Source organism: Glycine soja, chromosome 16, assembly GCF_004193775.1.
Source record: "Glycine soja cultivar W05 chromosome 16, ASM419377v2, whole genome shotgun sequence".
Classification (NCBI taxonomy): Eukaryota; Viridiplantae; Streptophyta; class Magnoliopsida; order Fabales; family Fabaceae; genus Glycine; species Glycine soja.
Genome location: NC_041017.1, coordinates 27,878,637 through 27,897,939, shown reverse-complemented (window position 1 = coordinate 27,897,939; position 19,303 = coordinate 27,878,637). Strand labels below are relative to the sequence as shown.

The 19,303-nt window shown below is 30.1% G+C and overlaps 2 protein-coding genes across 2 annotated transcripts; both read left to right on the top strand.

Annotated features, from left to right (window-relative positions):
- The first annotated feature begins 4,393 nt into the window (after window positions 1–4,393).
- LOC114389255 (cold shock domain-containing protein 3-like) lies at window positions 4,394–5,534 on the top strand. The gene has a single exon (XM_028349888.1). The coding sequence runs from the start codon at window positions 4,487–4,489 to the stop codon at window positions 5,237–5,239; it is 753 nt and encodes a 250-aa protein (XP_028205689.1). The 5' UTR covers window positions 4,394–4,486; the 3' UTR covers window positions 5,240–5,534.
- Window positions 5,535–9,164: 3,630 nt separating this feature from the next.
- LOC114390291 (thaumatin-like protein 1b) lies at window positions 9,165–13,064 on the top strand. The gene is made up of 3 exons (XM_028350998.1): window positions 9,165–9,360; window positions 10,064–10,751; window positions 12,527–13,064. The coding sequence occupies exons 1-3, from the start codon at window positions 9,291–9,293 to the stop codon at window positions 12,666–12,668; spliced, it is 900 nt and encodes a 299-aa protein (XP_028206799.1). The 5' UTR covers window positions 9,165–9,290; the 3' UTR covers window positions 12,669–13,064.
- The last annotated feature ends 6,239 nt before the right edge of the window (window positions 13,065–19,303 follow it).

Genomic DNA, 19,303 nt, shown 5'->3' with positions numbered 1-19,303 from the left:
TGCCGCTCATTTTGAGGGTACATGCAATTAATTCTATCACTTCTTTTGTTTCCATAATCAGATTTTTAAAACGTAATTTATAACTAATTTTGATTACGATTATTTCTTCTTCTTTTAAAATATAAGAATGGTTAAATACTTAATTGCCCATTTTAATTTCTCATAAATTATTTCTTATTTTCCGTTTTATATTCTATGTAGTGTGTAAGGATTTTAACAAATTAGTGTGTTAGTGATCAAGGTTCTCTATTAATATGAGTTCTTATAAGTCACATTGTCATTTAGTTTGTTTCCTTTCAACTGATTGTAATTATCGTATGTAAAAATCACGATGTTGGAAATTGATGATGGTTGGTCCGCAGCTATTGTTGTTTAAAAAAAAAATTATTGGGGGACAAATTGGCTCCACTAGTGAGTAACTATGTCATATCTTATTATACTCTTTTTTTTTTTGTTTTCTTTTTGTTATTATTCGTTTAATTATCTGAATAGCTATTTTGGTTTATATTGTTGTAGACAATTCCTTCAAGTTTCATTATTTTCAGAGAGAACTGTGCCCAATAGCAAAAGAAGGGATAGTAGTTTGGGCACTAGGAATATTTTGAATATATCTATAGGCAATTTAGATCACATAGAATTGTAAACATTTACTATTAGGATGTTACATTTTGAACCGTATTTCATTTTGTACTGTGTTTTTAATATTCATAAGAATCACATATTGTTTTTTCTATTATTTTTCAAATATTTTAATTTCTAATGTTGAGTTTATATATACAGTAACAAAAATAATTTCATATTATTCTAATAAATACATTTATTTTTCATAATTTTAGGAAACTTAAAATTTATTGGGGTAAAGATAACATAATTGTAATTAGAAGAAATAATGTATATAGTTTTAAAAAAATTGAATATTGTGAAATTTCTAAATTTACATTTTTATTAATGTGTTGGAATTGCATGTTTATTAAAATTTAATTTAAAAAATTGTAACTTGAAGTTTTGAAAGAATAAAATATTAGAGAAGAACTTAAATATTATAAAATTTACCTTAGGCCTCTAAATTTTTAGACACGGCCCTGACTTGCATGTGCAGATAATACACTACAGTGTTACTTGCTACGTTAAAAATATGAGAAGAATCATGAATATAATTAAAACGGTTAGCTACATAGTATAGTTCATTTTTTATATTTTACTTTGATCTAATAAAGATAATTTTCAACGTTGTAACAAAAGAAGATATATTTACTGATAAAAGAAAAAAGATGTGTTTTTTAAAGGAATGAAAAAGTTTTGTTGTGGGTGCTATCAATTAATATTCATTTATATTAATTAAACGGAAATTTCTTGATTTTGTTTCTCACGAAGATACTTGAAGGAGTTGACAAATGCTTCTTTTTTTTTTGGTATTGTAAGAAGTTTCTTAGTTTGTTTCATTTTTTTTTTTTTGTGAGAAGTTTGATTTATAATTGTTGGTGTGTTGAGTTTCTTATTTCGATTCATACTATACTTAACACCCGTTGGTATGTAATTGTATTTTGGCCGCAGCCTTGTCTTGGTATCTATTTTGCATTTTGCTTTGTATTTTTGGTTTGGGAGTGCTGTTCTATGCAATACTTTTCCCTCTCTGTACATTTTTTTAGGTGGTCATTTCTTAGGGCTACTCTCATCTCATCTTTTATTGATGAAATTTTGCCTTAAAATAAAAATACTAAGTATTTTTTAATAAAAAGTTCTATTGTGGTTTTACACATTTTAAATATTTTTTAATAAATATTATTCAATTTTTCAGTGCTATCAAATAAAATTAAATACATTTAACATAAAATTCTAGTATCAATTAGATACAAAAAAATCAAATAAAAATTTTCATATTTTTTTTGCAAATATCTATACTTGTTTTTACAGTTAAATAAGAAATAAAGTCCAAAGAAAAACACTTTAATCGTTTATTCATCTCATGTATCACACTGGCCCAAAAATTAGTTATAACTTATAACATAAAGTGATAAAATAATATTGCGTCAATATATATTAATACTTTATAATGATTTTTCAATCAATCGTATAAGTTATTTGTAAATTAAAATTAGCTGATAGGAAGAAGAATTCTTAGAATATCTCCAAAGGATAAAAATTTAAGATATATTGAGTATTTTATATTAAATTAATTTAGGTGATCTCTGTAAAGTCATGTCACACTTAAAATACTCATATATAATTTGTTTCATTATTAAAAAAAAAAGTCAGGCAACTCATTTTTTTTATATTTTTTTATTTCCAATTCATGTTTGTCTGAAATATTGATCATTCCGTATTTAATTATCATATTAGTAGTTATCTGATTTTACTCAAAATAATATAACACACAAAATATTTATCACAATAATGAGAATCAACATTTTAATATTTTTGTCTAAACTTTGTATTAAAATACTCCATTCGTTCTAGATTAAATGATATTTTAGAGAAAAAATTTGTTCCAAAATCAATGTTATATAACATATTTTTTTTCTTGTAAGATTACTCTTACTCGATACTTAATAGAAGTAATGTATAATAAGAATAAATTACTCTTACTCGATACTTAATAGAAGTAATGTATAATAAGAATAAATAAGTAATTAATTAGGAAGATGAAGAGTATATTAAAAAGTTACCAAATATTTTTTTATTAAATTCAATAAATTAATTACATTCTTACCGTTGTGTCAAAACCTTAAACCTTATATAAACTGAAATAGAGATAGTAATTGATAAAAAAAAAAACAAATATACAGTAAATATAAGTGAGAGCATTAAAATCCCAATCCAGGAAAAATCATTTTTAATACTCATCATTTCAAGAATATTAAAAAATGATAAATTAGTCTTCTCTTTTTTATCATCATAACATTTACGTAGAATATACTGACTTTATTTATGATTAATATTTATTAAAAAAAATCAACTAATCACCTTTATTGAATTTTTCCATATCTCCTCCCAATTACTTTTCCTCATTCATAAGATTGCAATTTAAAATCTTACTTTAAAAAAAACTAAAAGTTAATATCCCTTAAACTAAAGTGTTGTCGGTTAAATCAATCATCTCTCCATCATTATCATTGTTATTCTTTTTTAGTTTCTTATCATCAATTATTCTTTCTCATAAATTAAGTGAATAATGTATTTTTATTACTTGACGTAAATTATATACTCAGTATTACACATCACAGTTCAACATTCTTTATTGGGGTGAGATTGTTTAAATATTAAGAAAAAAATTAAATAAATATATTTTTTTTTATATAAGTATGTTTTTAATAAGTAGATAGATTTGTTTCTTGAAAAAAGTAAAACATTATTTATTTTAAGTAAAATAATTTAGACAAACACATCAAAAAATTATAAAATTAATTATTTTAAAAATAAATTTAAACAAACTAACTCATTATAATTTTGCACTTACACTAAATTTTGTCCTAATATACAAAATTTGTCCTCTTAAGAGTTTTTAAAAAATTATATATTTTCATATACGATTTTTTATTGTTAATTTTTTAAAATGAATAATATTTTGGTATATGATTTTTTAAAACAATATGAATAATATTTTGAATTTATGATAAGAATTTATAGTGTGACATATGTTTATAATTATTTTTAATTTATTAAAATGAATAAAATAATTTTATATTTTTTAAAATATTAAAATATAATTTAGAATTAAAGATGAAAATGGTATATTGAAAGTAACAAAGAGTTTAGAAAATTAAAGATACCAATAATATAAAAAAATAATGAATTGGAATTAATGAGATATTTTTTTTTGTCTGGCTATTAAATCAATCGAAGTTGAAATTAAAATTAAGATTTTAGCCTCAAAATTTTTTTTATAAGTTAAATTTTTAATAAATAAAAATCTTAAACATGTAAATTATATTGTAAATAAAATTTATAATAAACAAACATTTTTTTTATCACATATATAATATATTTTAGATTTATAATAAATAATTTCTATTGTGATACAAGGTTATTTTTCTAAAAAATATTAAGGTTCAATTTAGAAATGAATATAGAAATAATCGATTGAAAGAGATACTAAAAGTTAAGAAAATATTTTAAAAATATTCCTTTTAAACAAAAACTCCTCACATACAGTTCTCTTTTGAAAGATAAGTCTTTACTTTTTTCCCTAAGGATTGAAAGATAAGTCTTAAAGATGATAATTTAGATTTATAATATAAAGATAAATTAGAAAAACATTTAAAAGGAATGTAAAATTTAAAAATAAATTAAATGTTCCTGTCACAAATCTATGTATATTAATCTTTAAAATAATTATACAATTAAGCATGAGTATTTTTTTTTTACTGCAATCATGGATGATTTAAAAACGACTCTACACAAAGTACTATGTTGTTGGCATTTCACCGCTTGAGGCTCTCTTTCTAGTTTCTAGGGTTTGTTGGGTCTCAAAATCGAAGCGATTTCGATGGCGGAAGAGCGATTCACGGGCGTGGTGCAGTGGTTTAACAATGGCAAGGGCTTCGGCTTCATCAAGCCCGACGACGGCGGCGAGGATCTCTTCGTCCACCAGTCCTCCATCAGATCCGACGGCTACCGCACCCTCCTCGAGGGCGACCGCGTTGAGTTCGCCATCGCCACCGGAGACAACGACAAGACCAAGGCCGTCGACGTCACTGGCGTCGACGGCGCCCCTCTCCAGCCCCGCGCCTCTGCCGCCAACAACCGCGCCGGAGGATCCGGCTTCGGCGCCAGGCGCAATGGTGGCAGCGGCGCCGCGTGCTACCAGTGTGGTGATTTCGGCCACCTCGCAAGGGATTGCAACAGGAGCAGCAATACCGGCGGCGGTGGAGGCGGCAGTGGCGGTGGTTGTTTCAATTGCGGCGGGTTCGGCCACCTCGCGAGGGATTGCGTGCGCGGCGGAGGCGGCAATGTGGGTGTAGGCGGCGGTGGCGGGAGCGGATCTTGCTTTAGGTGTGGCGGATTTGGACACATGGCGAGGGATTGTGCCACCGGGAAGGGTAACATTGGCGGTGGGAGCAGCGGTGGCGGTTGTTTTCGGTGTGGGGAGGTTGGTCATTTGGCTAGGGATTGCGGCATGGAAGGAGGGAGATATGGCGATGGTGGTAACAGTGGTGGCGGCGGCGGTGGAAAAAGCACGTGCTTTAACTGTGGGAAGCCAGGGCATTTTGCAAGGGAATGTGTTGAAGCTTCAGGGTGAGGTGAAGAAGGGTTTATGACGTTTTGCGAAGGGAGAAAAAAGGTGGAATAGTACATATTCTCTTTTTTTGCACCTTTTAACAGTTATTAACTTATTATTATTATTATTTCGGGGAAGTTTATACATATGGCAAAAAAAAGAAGATTGTCTGGTTTTGGGTTTTTTGACTATGGTACTGCTTCAGCAGGCGATTTTGCCTTCTCTTGTCTTTCTTGTTACAGAACTGTTGAGATTTATATCTTAATTTATTTGTCTGAAAGGTTTATTATCAATATGATCATAAATTTAGACTAGTGTTCTCGAGATTGTGGAATGTGGACTGTGGAGTGTATCTCTTTTCAATGATGCATGGTTTGTGACTTTGTGTGCTTGGACTTGACCAATGATTCTTGTGAACATTAATTTGGATTGCAACTTGCAACAATGGAACCAAAGATTAATTGAAGAAGATTAATGATAGCATTTGGTCCGAAGGAAAATCCCAATCTGATAAGATTTTCAAACATGAGAAATATTACATAGATTTCTACATTTACCTTATGTCTACTTATTTAATCAGAACTAGATTATTCCTCACCTTGCCACCATTTTAAGATTGCTTACCATTTCAATTCTTATCTTAATAGAATGGTAGTGACATAACTGTTGGTCGTCATATTGCTGGCTTGATTACTTGGCTAGTTTGCTGTTATATTCTGGTGAATCATTTGAGCTTCTTTAGTGAGATTAGGGTGCATCTCATACGAGTTTTACTGGATTTGGATTTTTTGCATTACTTCTACTCTGGCTTTTTATGTGATTCTAACAGGGTATTCCCCAAATTGCACTTTTGAACTCCAAACCTGTGAAGTCTTTTCTCTTAATTATTTCTCAGATTTCACGACTTGTTCCTCAGGGGAAGTTTGTTCACATAAGAACTTAGTTTTTCGATTGAAACACATTCTAGTTCTTTTCTTATATTTTTTGTTTTGTGGTTTAGCTATATTGGGTCGGGCTTGTCACCAAGTTAGTTCTATCTGTGCAAAATCTAGGGACACTATCAATATTTTGTGCCTTTGCAAAATCTAAGATCCAAATTACAAATCTGTTTTGTGCTCTACCTATACCTAAGAAGCAAATGGAAAAACAGGGATATTATTAATATTTCTTAGTTTCACATTACAAATGATCACTGTGTTGGGTTGAGTTTTTTTTCTTCCAACAATCTAAACCAAATCAAATTGAGCAAATTTTATTCGATTGGATTGTGTTATTATGATTATTTAATGTTGTAATCACTAATGAAAAAAAAAAAAACTCTGGTGAAGAGCATTGGTGCAATAATTATTGCGGCAGCATTTGTATCATTCCATAAAACTTCCCAAAATTTCTTGTGTTGATTGCATTAAGTTGTAAGTTGCTAGCATCTTTAGTAAACATTAGTACTATTAAAGTTGCAGGAGTCATTTGCAGATGGTGTCACTTGCAACTAACTCACTATCATAGGATTGGGGTTGAGAGATTCGGGGTTCGCTCAAAAAGAGGAAAATGGTTTTGGTTAAGAATTGACAAGCCCACTTTGGTCCAGTCATATGTTTAGAAGAATAGTGCGCAGCATTGGAGATTCGGGTCATATGGTAGACTCGTAAATTATTATTTGTCTGTTTTTGATCTTTTCAACTAAAATTAAATCTACTCAACGATTCGCAGATATTCAATTTTTAATTGTTTTGGATGTTATTGATGAAAACCTTAGCCGTAACCATTAACCACCGAGATACCGACACCAATTTTATTATGGCTACTAAAGCATCACCCTTCTCCTCCCTTGACTTGGCATGACATTTTTTTTTTTCTTCACAAATCACTTATAGATAGATGTTAAGGATATTCTATAGGAGTCTATCCAATAATGGGTTTGAGTTTTAATGACAATTTTTTGTTTAATTTTAATTGGATAATTATTACTTTTTATGAATATACCAAGGAGCACTTTGAGTTAGGAATATAATAATGAAAATTTGAAATCAAATGCATCTGATCTATAAAATTGAAATATTTTGAAAAAAAAATTCAAAATATTTCTAAAGTTATGTATATGTAACTTAAAGCAAACTTCCTATTGCAGTAAAAAAAACAAGTAAACTCCCTATTGATTATCTTCATTTGTGTCACTTTGACAAACTTTTATTGCAGAAAGAGTCATGTTACGAGGTTTGATTATTCAATATTTTAGTAATTTTCCCTCTTGTATTTTGTCAAAAATAAAATCAGACCCTCTCGTATCTCTTTTTTTGTTATTTTTCTCTTAATACCATTGAATTGTTTCGTTAGATCTGGTGGCGTCATAATAGTGACTATTTATTTATATCCAAAAGCCAATAATCTCACCAACTTATTTTTGTCAATTATTGAAAATTAGAATCAGTTTTTGAATTAAACTAGAGTGTCAATACGATTAAGAAATGAAGTTAAATAGTAGTAAAAATATTATTTTTCAATTAAAATATTAGAAGGACTAATTCAATATAAAATTACTAAGATTAAAGGAACGCAGATCCTCTGTGGCTATAGAAAAATTTGGCTGCTGAAGATTTTTCTTAGGATTAAAGTCAAACAACACGAACCAAAAGTGAAAAGTGTTATTTTTGAAGGATTAAAATTGAGATGTTTTCTTAAGGACTAAAATTTAAAAGTATATACTATGGAGACTAGAAAATTACTTTTAATGAGTAAAACATTTATAAATCACAACTTGATGGAGTTAATCACAGAAAAGACATTTATGAGCTCAACACATAATGTAAAGCTTTAAAAAAAACATTTACCGCGTTGTAAAATTCTAGGTAACCAATTAAAAGAGTGTATTATAATATGCATTTTTTATATACTTTTCAAATTAAAAGAGTTTATTATAAAAGAGTCAGGAATTTAGATTGACCCACCACAGGTCAGTTTGCATCAAACTAATAATTTGAGTTGGGCCAAAATTGTATTGGGCCTAAACTATTATTCTATTAAATTTGACTCATTTTGACATTCCATATTAACATTTGAATATTAATAAAATAATTTCAAATCTTTGTAAAATATATATTTTTTTGCTGTTATTTAATATGTAGTGCAAGTTGCTTTAAGAAGACAAACAGTATCTCATTTTTTTAAACATCATCTTTTAAACTAATTATTCTGTTTTGGGGTGGAAGAAATACGTCAATTAGTGCCAGATGCGTTGTATTGCGTATGGGTTTATGACATTCCTAGTAGGGAGCATGTGATCAAAGAGGGATTTAGTAACTTTAGAGACAGAGTCAGGGGGCACAAAATCCACATGAAAACTGAGTAAAAGAGTACCCTTAGTCCTAAACTGACCTCACCTTAATCTCAATCTTTATTCCTACGTTACCTTATTAATTACACACGATGGTGCCTTCAAATTTGCCACAATTTTTTTTTACCAGCATAGAAACAGGAAATTCCTATCGATTCATTTTCAAATAAAATGATATTTCTTATTAAAATTCTGTAACTAAATATAATTAAGGAACTCAAGTGTTGAACTAATTATCTCAACAACTTTTGATAAATTTAGCACAATTTTGACATCACATATTCACATCCTGCATGTGGTTGATTTATTTCTCGTAATTATTGTATTCGCAAACTAGTACCAATCCTTTCTGCCATTAACTCTTTTCCACTCCTCTGTTCGTCAGCATACAGCACTAGTATATACATTTATTCGAAAAGCCTATGGTTTTATAAATAGATTCTTTGGATCTAGAGCTTATGAAAATTGCTCAAATCTTCACCAAACAGAACACACTTTGGGGACCTAGACTGTGAAGGCCTATTTATGCATGCATGTGCAACTGCTAAAGTGGGACCTGACCCATACCTTATACCATGCCCCCACAACTGCACATGATCCCCACACTAGAATCTCTATAGTCTATACTCTATATATCCCCCTTCCACTAAACCCTGTTTCATACACCTCCAACACTGCTAGGCAAAGCTAATTAGTCCTTCCACATTTTACTTTGATCATCTAGTTTGCCAATTTTAAGCCATGAGTGCTTCAACTCATGACCAATTTGCTGCCACTCTGATCTTCCTATTTTTCTCTCACTTTCTAAGAGGTGATACTGATAGTGATATTTGTCCATAAACACGTAGATATCATGTCATGTAAATGTTTTTTTTTAAGAGCATGTAAATTTTATTATTCAATGACTGATAATATGTATTAATACCTTTATTTTACAAACAATTTATTGACATTCATAACTTCTCTTTGTTTCTCCTTTTACCACGCTATATCACTTTTTAAACCTATACAATCCACTTTAATTTTCTTTGTTTCTCTCTTTAAGTAACATGAAGGTGATATATGTAACATTTTCCTTGTTCAATTATGTTAAAATGATTCATGCTTGTAACAGCATATAATTTAAAATTATAGGGATATGGTTCAGGGTTTTACATTGGTGTGCTTGTCACATTTTAGTCAAAATCTTTAATATTGTTAAACATTATAAATAATTATGACTCGTTTAACAACAATTGCAATTGCATTACAATTGTCAAGTTTCCAATAACTTTGACCTTGCAACAAAATTGCAGGAAAAAAACTTTGTTAATTGGTGAGATATGTATATAAGTAATTATGTAAACATTCTTTAAATCTTGAGACATATTACAGCTACCTTAATGACTCTCTCAAATTCAATTTATCAAAACTTTTTTATCTAAAAATAATATAACATGCTATAAAATTTAATGATAGATGTAACAACACACCTTATTAACCAACTATTAACATTATTTGTTGTAAATGGCCAGGGTCAAATTCAGCGACATTCAGCATCGTAAACAAGTGTAGCTACCCGGTTTGGCCGGGGATTTTATCCGGCGCCGGAACGGCGCAACTCGCCACCACCGGCTTCGCCCTGCAACCCGGCCAGTCCAACGCGGTCGCGGTCCCCACCGCCTGGTCTGGCCGCCTGTGGGGCCGGACCCTGTGCTCCACGGACTCCGCCGGAAAATTCTCCTGCGTCACCGGAGACTGCGGATCCTCCGCCGTGGAATGCGGCGGCGGAGGCGCCGTCCCACCGGCCACACTGGCGGAGTTCACCTTGAACGGCGCGGGGGGACTGGACTTCTACGACGTCAGCGTGGTGGACGGCTACAACCTCCCCATGCTGGTGGAGGCGCGCGGCGGCGGGAACTGCACAGCGACGGGGTGCGCGGCGGACTTGAATGGAGGGTGTCCGGCGGAGCTGAAGGTGAAGACGGTGGCGAGTGGTGAGGGCGTGGCGTGCAAGAGCGCGTGTGAAGCGTTCGGGGATCCGCGGTATTGTTGTAGCGGACGTTACGCGACGCCTGAGACATGCAAGGCGAGCTCGTACTCGCAGCTGTTCAAGAGCGCGTGCCCACGCGCTTATAGCTACGCCTACGATGATGCCACCAGCACCTTCACTTGTGCCTCCGCGGATTACCGCATCACTTTCTGTCCCTCGACCTCCTTAAGGTAAATCTTCAACTCTACAAGTTTAATTATGATAAAAAAAAAATTATATAAAAAAGTGTTATTTTTTTAATTTGGCTATGGTCTTGTTTTTAAATTAGTATTTAAAAAATTAAGGATAAAAGTTTACTATATTTAGTATAGGATGAAATATATTCTTTTTTTATAAAGAATATATTCTTAATAATACATGTAAATATAAATTTAATCTTTTAAATTTTTTTACTAATTATTTAATAATAATGTGACATATATCTAATAATGTCATTATTTTTAAGAGCTTTAAAATTTCTAGAAATTAAAATTAACACAAATAATTTTCAAAGAATTAAAAGTAGATGACTTTACAAATATTTAAGTTTATTAGTTTTTGAAAAATATCAACCTGAAATTCTAGGGTTCCGGGATGAAACAATAAAAAGGATCCTTATATATAAGTATTTAAAAATTGAAACACATATTTTTATTAAAAATAGCATATTCTATAGATGATTTGAATAATCTAAAAAAATGTATTTTATGGGATGAGAAAATTAGGTGGTAAATTTCAAATGCTATTTTAACTAGATATTTCTCATCACCATAAATTTATCTCAATTGACCTAAAATACTTATACATAATTTTCTCAATAAATAAGTTCATTTGAATGAGACCCCAAAAGTCTAAAGTACTATTGAACTAATAATTTATAAAAGAAGATCCATGAAAAAAATATAAAAGGAGAGAATACAACCAGCCTATTAAGTATGGCCTAATTAAAAGGTTCTCTCATGTTATTACTTTTTACTAGATTTTCTTTTATACATATATATATATATATATATATATATATATATATATATATATATATATATATATATATATATATAACTACATTTTGCTAAAGTAATAATTTTTCTTTTATCTGATAAAAAAAACTAATTTAGTAAATATATTTGTCCTCAAAGCAACCAAAGCAAAATAGCACTACTCAATAGCAGCACAAGAAGCAACTAGCTATAAAAGTAGGACTATCCAATAACAACACAAGATAGATGGATACCACTCAAAATGCAGTGCCCGTCCTCTAATATGGCATATGCTTAAATTGTCACATATGTTTCCAAAAGAGAGATTTTTTTTAATACTGCACAACACAGACACAAACGCAGGACCTATAACTTCCTTTTTGCACCAATTACTAGCTGGTTATCCCCAATTTGTGAAATACCAAAGCTGACAAATTTTTTGGGCCCTTCTCCACTAAGGGCTCGGGGCGGTTGCCCCTTTGACCTACTCTGAGGGTCGGGGCTGACCTGCTTTTATGTGATTACTTTTTAATAGTCTTGCAATCTTATTCAGTGATTATATAAGATTTTTAAGTTAGTAGTTAAAACATAATTTGTATTATAGGATTATTTTCATGGGGATTTTATTTCATTATTGAAAATCTACATTGATTGATTAACTATGAAAATAAAAACCTCTTTCTTTAAGAAAATTCATTACAAATATAAAGCTACAAGAAGAATGTAAAACAGTAAATTAAATATAAGTTGGAAGACCAACAGGGAGTGTGATTGATACCACTGTAATCTGTAGATGTGGTTGTCAATTTTGTTTTTTGTTTCTTAATTAAGTTGGAAGCACTGATATTGAAACTGTCCGTGTATAATAAATAACCTCCAAGGCATAGGATAGATTGTGTTGAGATAAATTTCTGTACAATCTTCTAATTAATTCTCTCTTTAAGAATGAATAACTAACATAAAGATATATATTATTTTGATGCATGCAGTTCGATAAAGTCAGGGAATGGGAAATTCCCAGTAGCAGTAGATATCTCAGTTGGCCATGCTTATGCTGACAAATCAGCCAATGTCATGCTAGTAGCTATTAGCGCTGTTTTATTAACAATATTGTGGCAACAACTCAATTAGGTGGTGGTGGCACGAATTAGAGGCTCCAAGATTGTCACTTGAATTCAATTCAACAAATCAAACTATAAACGTTTGTCTCTTTTTTCTTCTGTATTTGGATGAGTTAATTAGCAATATTAATATTCATCACTCGGCCCACAACCAGAATCAGGATATTGTAAATTGTATTGTGGTCATATATAGCTGGTCATGGTTGCGTTATGTATAGAAGTTGGCCTGTTGCAAGCTAATGCAATTGTATAGTGTACAATTAGGGAGTGATACAGTTGCAGTGACAACCATAATTAAGATGTTGTGGTGCATGCTTATCGTGATTTTGGATGCAAATATTGTCTTCTATCAATTGGCAAAAACATTCCAAAAAAAAATAGAAAAGAAAAAGTGTTATTTCTTTTTGAATTGGGGTATCATTTCGATTGATATGCTTCAGCCATAAATGTAACTATACATCAACATCAAATATTCGAGAAGTACAGTCTTGATTCAATCGACGTAAAAAAGAATTGATTCTTTTTTCAACATTTTTCAATAAAAAATATCTAAACAAATTAATTTATTGTAAATTCATTTTTTAATTTATGTTTGCAAATTTTAATCCAATTATACATTAAACAAAGGATGAGACTCATGTTATTTAGTAGGTTCCACATTAATTTCATTAAATAATAATGAGTAATGTCTCTAAAAATAAAATATTCTAAAAATAAAATATGTTAAAGTTTGTTGTTAATATTATTTTTCTAGGATCAGCTCTTGCATGAATGTTTGTTTTGAGTAGGCCTGATATCATTGACCAAGTTTGGTTGTTTCATGACAAATTATCCCAAACTACAACAACCAACTTACTATCAAACTAAGTCTATTTTCATCTCAATTTAGGTTAATTGGTTGTAGAACTTTATTTCAAGGCTTGAAATTGTCGACAGGATTGTCAGACTGTTGAAAATGTATTATGATAACTCTATGGTAGTGTTTTTCTATGAACAAAAAATAATCTAAAGGTGATAAGAATGTAAAATTAAAATACTTTATCATGAAAGAAAAGTTGAGAAATAAAGAGTAGTAATAGAATATATTAGCCCAAACCTTATGATAATTGACCTTTTGACAAAGATATTATTGTCCAAGACATTTATTGAGCATGACAAAAAGATGGACATTATTGTAAATAATGATTATTGAGTGTAACGTTTACTTTTATATTGCGTTATTGACACTTTAAGCTCATTTATAATATGTTTTTTTATTACCTACTCTATATGATAGCATGTATATTTGTATTAAAGTAATATAAACAAGTACTGTCTTAAATAAAGACATTATGTTGGACCATTATGTGCTCCTAATTATGTTCATATTGAGGAGAAGTCTAATTGTAGTACATGAAAGGGACTATGTCAATTAAGTGATGTACAACTGTCATGACTTAGATTAGTACTTATTCTTAATTATGAAATTATGATGTGCCCAATGTATGAAACAATTTAGTCATTGCAATGCATATTATGTAAGTTTGGTTTACTTATTTATTTGTCCAAGATATTAGGTAATGTCACATGAGTCAAGTGAGAGAATGTAAGATTTAATGTCTCATGTGAGAGACATGTGACTTATCAAGGAATGATAAATAAATAATTAATTGTCACAGACTAAATTGTAAATGGGCCATAGTCTTAAGTGAAGTCTTTTCTAAAGATAACTGTTATTTGATGGGAGTAGTGATTTTAATAAGGATGAATACCCACTGACGTGAAATAAGATCTCATTATTGACATAAAACTATTCTCTCAACCCTAATCACTATTACGAAAGAGAGAGAATATAAAAAAGAGTCAAAAGAGAGATATCATGTTTCCTTCCTCTCAAGGAAATCAAACTGTGACAACGACAGAGTCTGTGAAAGTTCATTAGAGATATCATGTTTCCTTCCTCTCAAGGTATCATTGATTTGAAAATCTTATTTAGTTTTCTATTATTGTGATCCTAGAAACTATAAAACTTACATCTCTTTCACATAGTAGCATCTCCTATCAAGCGGAAGTTATTTTCAATCCACTAGTATCTAATGGTGACCCTTAAAGCTTAATTGTGACTGTCTCGGCCCTGCCTAGCCATTGTTGTCAACATTTTCTAGTACCTTGTATCACTGCACTCTCCATAGTTCCATGGTCATGGGACACGTCACTTGGCCTCCATGCATGGATTCACCTTCTTTGATAACAATTATTGTGAAATCGAAGGGGTAAATATTGTAGAGATATTTACCAATGAGCCATGAAAAATCACATAAGTGAACTTGACACCACATTTTAACTCCAAACTTTAAGTCTCAGGTATATGAGTTTTCTTTTCACTTATATGGTGTTTAATTTTTCTATTTTTACCCAATATGAAATTTCATGTCACACTTGTACTCAAACAGTATGAATTGTCTTCCCCTTTTCATTTTTTATTTATTTTGGTTGTACATAAAACAATTATTGGGATATTTGAGGACTAAATACTCTGCCATAGGAATGAATATTTTCTCAAATTCTATATATATATATATATATATATATATATATATATATATATATATATATATATATATATATATATAATTAGCCTATTCTCTCTTATAGATAATAATAATAATAATTTTGACACATGAATTTAAATTAAACTATTAATTAAAATATTAAATAACTATTATTTAAATATTTTTCAAAGTAAAATATTCGACTATTTTAAAAACCTTATATAGTTTGTTTATAATTATAAAAAAAGTAACTGCATAAATAAAATATTTTTTATATTTTTGTTAAAATTATTATTTTTTTACAATTTTCTTAGTTTATAAAAAGTTAAAAATTTTATTTCTAGAAAATTAAAGGTAATTTTAATTGCACAATTTTTTTTTAAATTTGAGCATATCCTATTGTTATTTGGTCGACACCAAATATTGGATAGAAGTAAAATTTATCATGCTCTGATCATATTACGTTCTTATCTTACTCGCATATCATATTCTATCATATTATATGCTTTCCACCAAACGAAGTCATATGCTTTTTCTCTTCTTTTACTTCCTTCTTGTCACATGCATACCTTCTCTTCCTTTTCTTGTCTTTTGCACATATTAATTTTCCTTTTTCTTCTTTTCTGTGTGTTGTTTACATTTCGTAAATTGATTTTCAGTTTTTAGAAAACAGCTTAAATACTAATTTTGCGAATATATAAAAAGAGTGAAAAGAAAGAAAACAAGTGCATATCATGCAGATAATCTACTTCTAAAAAATTCCAGTTTTCTGTTTGTGGGCTTCTAGTATGAACGTTGATGGACTAAATGAAATCTCAAATTTGTGACAAAAGGATTAACAAAAGGGACTGCTATTGCCACTATCAAATTTGCTATTGTCATTATCAACACATGCAGAATTCCTCTTTTGCCCACTCAATTGGTAGCACCAATAGGCTCCCCTTCCCCTTAGAATTATCTCTCATGCCACCCCATCATCGTCCAAAACTGCCATGCACTGCGAAGCCTCCATAGTGCCTCGCCATGCTTCTGTCGCGTGCCACCATGCTGTCATCCTCGAACACCCAAACCCAAATCTAGAATCGCTGTGCCACCATCTTCGTCGTCCAATGTGCACACCTAGCGTCATCTTCCAGCACAGCCGCACACACCCACCGTCAAGATTTGCATCACACTCACCCCGTTGAGATTCATGTTCATGTTCTTGTGAGTGTTTGTGTTGTTGTAAGTGGTAAAGATTCACGCACCATCTGTGTCATCTGTAGGGGAATGGTTGTTTAGTAAAAAATGAAAGAAAAAACAATGAAAATATGATTATCTTATTGTACAATATAATAATTGAATCGTATTTTGATTGCTTTAATTTTTTCATCCCATGCAATAGAAATATGATTCTATTGTATATTTATATAATAAAATTGTATTTTTATTGTTACTTTTTTCACTCCCATATAAATAATGAAAAGATAATTTCATTATATTTCCGTTCAACTAGTAATTTCAAAATATTGTTAAAAGACACCCAGGTGAGCAGTGGATTAGCAATTGTGATAGTGGCATTAGGAACACCCTTATCAGAACTCACTTAGCATTAAGACAATCAGCCCAAAAATTTGCCCTAGCAGTTGGCCATTTCAACATTTGACGTGGATAAACCCCAACCTCATTCTAGTTAAGATATCTTTCATGGTGGTTGATGACAATCCTCTCATCGATTTTCTAGAAGTTTCTAGTCTAGGGCTGTCACTGTGACTTCTTTCCTTTAACGTTTTCTTATCTTCATTCTTTGTAACAAATCAATGTCCCTGTCACTGCCTAAAATCATTCTTCCTTCCCTCGATTCCACATCACACGAACAAGATCATATATTTTACTTATTAACAGTTCCAAAGTTTCTCAGACAGAATTTCTATCGTTCCAGAGTTTCTCAAATAATTTGTATGTGATCGATCACGAAGATTATTAATCAAATCTAAAACCAAAATGAAGCTTCAACATTGCTAATCGCCTCAATCCTCGTCCGAGCTTAGTTATCTTTTCTTCCCCTCCCGATTCTCATAGATTTTTTCGTACATTACTTTATCACCAATTTTTACCTGTATACACCAGTCACTTGCATCTCCCCTTGTTTCTAATTCATCATGCATGCAACTTGGTGCATATTATTAAAACAAGGAAGACGGAAGACTTAAATATGTTTTTTGTTTTAATAAGTTAGTGTTTTTTTTTATTAATTTTGGTTCATGTAATTTTTTTTAGTCTCCTATAAGTTTATATTTTTAAAATTTTTATTCTTATGTTTTGTTTATTTTTAAATCCTATAAGTTTGTGATTTTTAATTTTAATCCTTTTAAAATTTTAATTTTATTATTTCTAGTCGTGTAAATTTATGTTTACAATGATCAAAATTAGAAACACCTAAACATAAAGGGACGAAAATTGAAAATGTGAAGGAACTAAAAATAAAAAAATAAATTACTGGGTTAAAAATTAAAAAAAAAACTACAAACTTACATAATTAAAAATAAATTAAAAAAAACTTAGAGAATAAAAAAGATACAAACTTACATGAAAAAAAAGCATATTTAAACCAACAACCAATTATACTTGTAATATAGAGAGTGCATATAAGGTAGAGTACTACAGGATAGATATAGAGATAAGAATTATATATAAAAATGTTTTGACTATGTAAAATTATATATAAAAAAGGATTTGTTTAGCTGTTCTTTACTATGTGAAATGTGGGTTTTGACTTTGTTATTTGGTGAGTTGACACAGTTTTAATTGTTTTATTAATATTTCTTAAAATTTCAAGATAACTCATATTTTTTTTTCTCAAATAATTTTTTAAAGTTTATCTTTCTTCCCTTTAATTTCTCTTTTCTTATTTTTCTTCTCATATATACACTTCAAAAATGTGAAAATAATATCAAAGTAGTTCCTTAAAAGATTTGAGCCCATTACTAATCAGAATAACATGTTATAATCAAAGTACTTAATTGTCAAAGTATATATTCATATATTACTAGATTTACTTAAGTATCAAAGTAATTAGTTAAAAGATAATAGTTAGATGTATAAACAAGTCCAATGAATTGTAAACTACAAATTTAAGATAACGTGTGATATTGCATTGTAAAAATTAATCATTTGAAGTTATTAAGAAAATCAATTTTAACAACACATATATGATATTACATATTAATAAGAAATAAATACAAATTTGAAAAAACAATATATCTTTACATATTAAAATATATTGACAGTGTAGACACATTTTACTACATGATCTAATTACAAAATGCTAGCATGGTAAGATTTTTTACTTTAAATTTGTAATAATTATTTTAAAAGGTGATTTTTGGTTGGCTGAGAGTGTAACTTTTTAGCCAAACAATGCATAAAATTAAACTAAAATATAAAGCGGTAGAAATGATGACTACAATTAGAAGTTTATTTATTTTTTTACTGCTGTTAGAAGTTTAAATTTGAACTTGCCTTAACTGATCACCCATGGAAATTTACTTTACTGAATTTCTAAATATTAAAATTTGAAAAACTTCAGACATTAGAGTAAATATATGCTGGAGTCTAGAATTGAAACTGAATAATCATGGATTTGAGTAAAGGAAGTAAAAACGTTTATGAATAAATTCGTGCAAAGAGGATGATCAGATGAAAGCCACTTTAAAGAAGAATTAATGATATTTTTAATTATTAATTTTCACATCACAAGTTAATATAAAAAAAGAAACAATCCATGCAACTTTTTCTATATCCTCCAATTTTTCTTTTTCACCTTTCTCATTTCTTTCCTTTGACCCTGCTTTTCATCTTGTACGTTGTTTTATCTAACGCGTTTTTTTTTTTTAATTTCTTCCTTTTTTAATTCAATACTACGCAATATATAGAGACCTTTCCATATTTAAATCGTCACATATATTGTTCTTCACGGCATCATCGTCCCTATCCTCATTCCAACAAGATCAAGCATTCGTATTCATAGATAAATTAAACGAATTGAGCATCGCTAACGTTAGGTTAACGAGGCTAATAAATAAAACTATCAAATCGAAAAGCATTTTTTGCTTTTGTTATATATCAAACATGC